The sequence below is a fragment of the Lynx canadensis genome, chromosome E3 (assembly GCF_007474595.2).
Source record: "Lynx canadensis isolate LIC74 chromosome E3, mLynCan4.pri.v2, whole genome shotgun sequence".
Classification (NCBI taxonomy): Eukaryota; Metazoa; Chordata; class Mammalia; order Carnivora; family Felidae; genus Lynx; species Lynx canadensis.
In genome coordinates this window covers 19,499,451-19,505,450 of record NC_044318.1, presented here as the reverse complement: position 1 = coordinate 19,505,450, position 6,000 = coordinate 19,499,451, and the positions used below count along the sequence as shown (strand labels likewise).

The following is a 6,000-nucleotide window of genomic DNA, read 5'->3' as shown; positions in this document are numbered from 1 at the left end:
TGATGATAATGTCCGCATACTGGAGACTTGGGCAAAGCCAGCAATGATAGAAGCTCTTAGAGAAGTATTTCTGAAGATAAAATTTACGAAACTAGGATGTCACTGGGCACCTAACTTATTAAACTTCCAAAAAATATGTATCACATTGTATCTGAGCAGCACATGCCCCCTCCCCCCCCCCAAAAGGAACTCCAACTCTTCCTTTAGGTCTGACTGTAAATATCACATCCTCTTCCTTGACCGTCCATCAAAATTAGCACCCGCCCCCCCCCCCCCCCCCCCGCCCCATATATTCCTTGGTATTCTTTGCACTATAGTTTCCCTTTATGACACAGATCACAGTTTTCCATGACGTTGATTTGTGCGCTCACTTGTTTGGTGCACGTTTCCCCCTCTGGATGGAGCATTCCACCAGGGCAGGGCTTGTACCTGTGAGGATTATGGCTGTTTTGGTACACAGTAGGTCCTCGATAGTAAGTGCTAGGTGAATGGGTGAATGAATGAATGAATGAATGCACGGGAGTGAGAGATCGTGTGGCCTGAGGAGTCACCAAAGATTTCGTGGAAGCAATGAGGCTTGATCTTGATCTTGAAGACTGGACAGAATTTGGAGAAGACAAGGACAGACAGTTCAGGCAGGAATAATACTCATCAGCAAAGCCCGTGCACAGGCAGTAAGTGCGGTACGGCCAGGGCCGACTGTGGGCACTGATTAGAGCAGAGGCGTGTGTTGATAAGATCTGGAAAATCAGGGGCGCCTGGGTGGCTCAGTTGGTTCAGCACCCAACTTTGGCTCAGGTCATTATTTCGCAGTCCATGTGTTCGAGCCCCACGTCGGGCTCTGTGCTGACGGCTCAGAGCCTGGAGCCTGCTTTGGATTCTGTGTCTCCCTCTCTCTCTGTCCCTCACCTGCTCACGCTCTGTCTCTCTCTCTCTCAAAAATAAATAAACGTTAAGAAAATTTTATAAGATTTGGAAAATCAAATTGTCTGTGTGGGAAAGGGCCTAAATAGAAAAGATAGAAATCTGAGAACTGGATTAAAACAATAGCTAACATGTGCATGGTGATTGTGTTTCAAGCACTTTTCTAAGTGTTTTATGAGTGTAAGCTCATCCAATCTTCACAGCATACCTGAGGAGTAGGTACTGTGTTTGTGGCCATTTTACAGATGGAGAGGCTGAGGCACAAGGCAATTACCCCGCCAAAGTTCTCACGGCTGATGAACGCAGAGTTGGGATTCAAACATGGGCAGACGCAGCTGCAGAGTGTGTGGGTTTGAAGGTTATGCCAAGCCACCTCTCTGCTCTGGGGAGGTAGAGACAGAATTTGGCCAGAGATCAGCTCTGGGGGCCACAGAGCGTGACAGAGACACCCAGGGGTTCTGGTCTTGAGATTGGCCGGAGGATGCTGCGGGTCCAGAAATGAGCGGGCTGGGAAACGGAGCCGCATCCGGGGGAGAAGATGAGGGACTCAGTAAGGAGCAAGAGGTTTGAGAATCGTGGTCGTCAAGGCTTAGGCGGTGACTCTTTCCTAGGCTTTGGAATCAGGCAGACACGGCTTTGAGCACCTGCTTTGCCGCAAGTTTCAACATCAACAATTCAACAAGAGTACCTATCTCAAAAGTGAGGATTAAAAGAGGCAAAAGAAGTGAAGTTCACAGCACACAGAATGGGGGCCAGGGACCACGAATACTCCTCACGGGGTTGGCCGGGCTGGAAACTGCAAACTGCGCGTGGTAATATTAATCTTCATTTGATGTCAGCCACCCAGGTCTCTGAGGCCGCACGCGCCAAAGCCTTGCAGGGAGCGGCCCTTAGATGGAACAGGATGCGGGAAAGGTGGGCAGAGGGTCCTTCCAGGGGTCAGGGGCCTACGTCTCTCTTCCTGCTCTCTGGCCTTTGTACCTGTAGTTTGTACTTGGCCTCCAGAGCAGATGTCTGGCTAGTGAAGCCCCTGGGACCTTTCTCTCCATCCCCATCTCCCCAGATGCCCTGTTTTTGATAAAGTCCTAGTTCCCAGGGCTCCGGGCTGCGGCTTGTTCTACTTCACAGGATTCGTCACCTGTTCACTCCATCCCTCAGATCCTTCCCTCTCCAAGGGTGCCTGAAGCCTCGAAGCCCAAAGCCAGGGATGAGACAATGGGACCTGAGTCACCTCTGCAGTGTTAGAGGACACCGGTCCCGTAGTTGAGACAGTTACCCTCCCCAGTGCGCCTTGCATCTTTCTGATTAAACCAAGGAAAGTGTCTTCCCTGGTGAGAGAATATCTCTAACATCTTTCTAACACTTTGGTTACATCCTTCTTACAAAGATCAGGCAGCAGCCGTCAGCTTAGAACGGGAAGCAGCTAGAGGACGGCGTGATTGCTTTGTTTTGATCGTGTCTATTTTCCCAGTTGCCATTTCCTTACGGCAAACAATTCCAGTTTTCCTTTCAAAGCAGTGACATAAAGTTCAAGTATCAAATCTATTTATTGAAGTAAAACGAGTCGATGTAAAGAAAAACGGTCGACAGGTAATTGTCGATGTAGTATGTGCTTATGAAAAACTTGACGAGGGTAGTGCTTGGATGGCCGGTCCAGAAAATCCTGGTAGACCAGGAGGTCACTCACATTAGGGACTATCAATAGGCTATCAATGTCGGTTCCGCTCGTTAGCATCTTACACACGTTCCCTCTTCAAGCCTCTGTTCCCTCACTTGCCAAAATGAGGATAGTAAATCCTACTGCACACGGGGTTGTTTTAAGGATTCAGTGAGATAATTTGCTGTATGTGAGTGTAATTTGCATGAGATGACTCTTAAAAAATTGTTTTTTAATGTTTATTTATTTTTGACAGAGACGAAGACAAAGTGTGAGCAGGGGAGGAGCAGAGAGAGGGAGACACAGAATCCTAAGCAAGCTCTGAGCTGTCAGCCCAGAGCCCGACGCAGGGCTCGAACTCACAAACTGTGAGATCATGACCTGAGCCGAAGTCAGACGCTCAACCGACTGAGCCACCCAGGCGCCCCTGCATGTGACGACTCTTAAGGGTTAAATGAAATGAGTTGTTGGGAGTCTGCGTTCTACAAATTCACCGCGTGGGTGTGGGCCAGCGCCTCCCTCCCCAGGCCTTCTGTGCCATGGTAAAGTCTGGGCAAGTCATGTAACCTCTCTTGCCTCAGTTTCCTCCTTGGGAAAAATGGGGCTATTACTGGCAGGATTAAATAACGAAGTACATGTTTGGTGCTAGATCACAGCCTGGCACGTGACAGCGTTAGGTAAGCGTGAGCTCTTGGGACCATCGCTGTGCCCTCTGTGGTGATCGCAGCCCTAGGTGGGAAGGCTCTCCGGAAGTGTGAGCATCTGGCGTGGGCCAAAAGCCCTCTAGGAAGCCAGTGTTGGCAGAGGTGACTTTGACCTCTCTTGCCTTTTGGTACGGAATATTCAAAATATTCAAATGTCCTTCCCCCGTGCCCTCAGGCCCCCTCCCCCCATATAGAACATCTATTTGGCTTCTGTCTTCCTGCAATGATGCTTTTGCTGTATCCCCCTCACCCCCAAATTCATATGTTGAAGTCCTAGCTCTCCTTGTGATGGCATTTGCAGATGGGGCTATGGGGAGGTAATTAGGGCTCCATGGGGGGCGGGCTGTGCTGGGAATAGTGGCTACCTAAGAAGAAGAAGGAGAGAGAGAGAGACAGAGACAGAGAGACAGAGCGAGAGAACTGCCACCTCCGAGCTGTGAAGACACAGTGAGAAGGGGCCATTTGCAAGCCAGAAGGAAAGCCCTCTGCCGTGGCTCTTAGTCAACAGACTTGACAAGACAAAGGGCCCACAGTGACACCTGGCTGGATACAAAGAGGCTCTTTAAGCCACAGGCCCTATGCAGCTGACCAATGGGCTACTTGCAACCCACCTAAGATTACCAAAAAAAAGGGAAAGTTCTATCCGTTCCCCCCCCCCCCCGCCAACCCCACCCTCCCTGACTCTGCCCTGTGACTCTGGCCCGTCACCACCTCCTGGGGCAGGACGGCCTCTCCTGTGCTGTCCTGCCCGCTGCCCCCGTTGCGGTGTATTCAATAAACGCTTCTCTCTTCTGTTCTGCTTTGGGCGAATCCTCGCCCGGCCCTCACCACCGGCCTCCACCCAATCGGGGACACCCCACACTCACCAAGAACCAAATCTGCCGGCACCCTGATCTTGGACTTCCCAGCCCAGAAGGATGAGCAGCAAATATCTGTTGTTTAAGCCTAACTCCTAAAACTAGGAGTTTTGTAAGAGCAGTGCACGTTGACTCAAATAATGCTCACTCTGCTTAGAATGCATCCAAAAATTAAAAACCTATGTATTGATTATTTACACATGACATTTTGTTTGAGCCTCACAACTCTGTGGAGAACACTCTACCATGTTCCATTGTACAGATGAGGAGACTGAGGCTTCAAGGTCAGGTGCACTCGCCCCGGGCCTAGAGCTCCTGGGTACCAGAGCCAGCTTGCTTGCCCCCAGCTAGCCTCCAGGGATTCAGGGGAGGGACTCGCCGACTCTGACACTGGTCGGGGGAGCACCTTGCTGGCCTCAAGGGGTGACAGGGTGGTGGGGAGCCTTCCTGGTGGTTAGCGTGTGACGAGCAGAATTCAGCTTCTCACACAGAGGCGAGCCAGTCCCACGGCAGGCAGGGAGTTTGTGCAAGAAGTAGCCGGAAGAAACAGAACACTCCCAGCTTGGTTGGTTACAACAAGGCAAAACCTTTAATAACATGAGTGCTTATTACATTAGCTGCTTCAGGGCTCTGACATCTTTGATTTCTGGTCATGTTTTTCTAACACGTAAAGGTGAATGCCTCCCTCAGGGCCACCTGGACGGTTGGGGTCCTGAGGATTCATGTGAGTGGGCAATGGGGACAACTGCACGCGCCTGGGGAATCGGGGGTCCCCCTCCCCCCCAAGCCACCACCCGTGACTTTGAGTAAAGTCCTCTTCCAAGGAGGGAAGAATGTGGAGGTCCTTCCAGTAAAGAAGGAAGAGAGGAAAACATCTGGCACAGATACACAGAGAGAGAAATGACATCATGGGGTTGGCTTGAAAAGTGGGGGGGAGGGGGCTGGAGGGGGAGGGTTGGGAGTTGGGGGAGGGGGGTAGGACCCGGAGGGCCCGGGGCAAAGTTTGGGAGAGGGCTGAGTCCATTTGGTTTCATTCTTTGTAAAAAGTAATACCATCACGAGGACCATGCCATGCAACCTCCCAGCCACCTCTGTTCGCTGCCCCCGCGGCTGTGCTGGGGCGGAGGCCAGAGGGCAGAGGTCAGTTCAGACGGGCGTAGTGCGCCTGTTGGCCGGATTATTATGCAGCGACTCCTTGAACTCTTTGGGCGTGGAATTGTGGAACTGTAGAAAAGCGTGGTCCCGGTCGGAGTTGAGGAGGGTCCCCATGGTGATCTTTGAGGGGTCCCGGGAGAGGGTGAACATGGAGATGTCAGTGGAAGGGATGGTGTGGAAGCCTTTGCTGATGGGGGACAGGTCTCGGGATCTGGGCTCCGTGGAGCGCGAACTTGAACGCCTCCGGAATCGATACCTGTAGGGCGGAAGGCGCGCAAAGGTGGATTTCTTCAGGAGCTCCGAGTGGGATTTGGCACGTAACTGCTGATGTTTTTCTATATAGATGTGCACAGCAACAACTCCCACGATTTCTGCGATGATGAAAGAGAAGGCCCCGAAATAAAAGGACCAGCCATAGGAGTAGCTTTTTTTGGAGTCACGCTGCCCGGGGTCTCCGGCATTGGCTGATATATAAACTATGATGCCGATGATGTTGCTTAACCCTAAAAGAAGGGAAAAGAGAAACACATCTTTCACACACCTCTGCGGTAACTTTGAGCCTTGAAATATTTATAGAAAGTGTGGAGGTAACAGGGAGACAGGTGAATGGATTTATGGCTGGGAAATCCCACCACGGGGTATGTCTCACGAGGTCCGTCTCTTGGGAAGTGAGGAATTCTGCTGCTCGGTCCCAGGTGGCCTG

At 51.3% G+C, this 6,000-nt stretch overlaps 1 protein-coding gene across 1 annotated transcript in view; it reads right to left on the bottom strand.

The window, feature by feature from the left end:
- Nucleotides 1-4,714: 4,714 nt before the first annotated feature.
- The window catches only part of CACNG3 (calcium voltage-gated channel auxiliary subunit gamma 3), an 83,781-nt gene continuing 82,495 nt past the window's right edge, over nucleotides 4,715-6,000 (bottom strand). Inside the window, exon 4 of the mRNA XM_030301199.1 lies at nucleotides 4,715-5,800. Within this exon, the coding sequence (XP_030157059.1) occupies nucleotides 5,289-5,800 (512 nt within the window). The 3' untranslated portion in view covers nucleotides 4,715-5,288. The remainder of the gene's footprint in view (nucleotides 5,801-6,000) is intronic.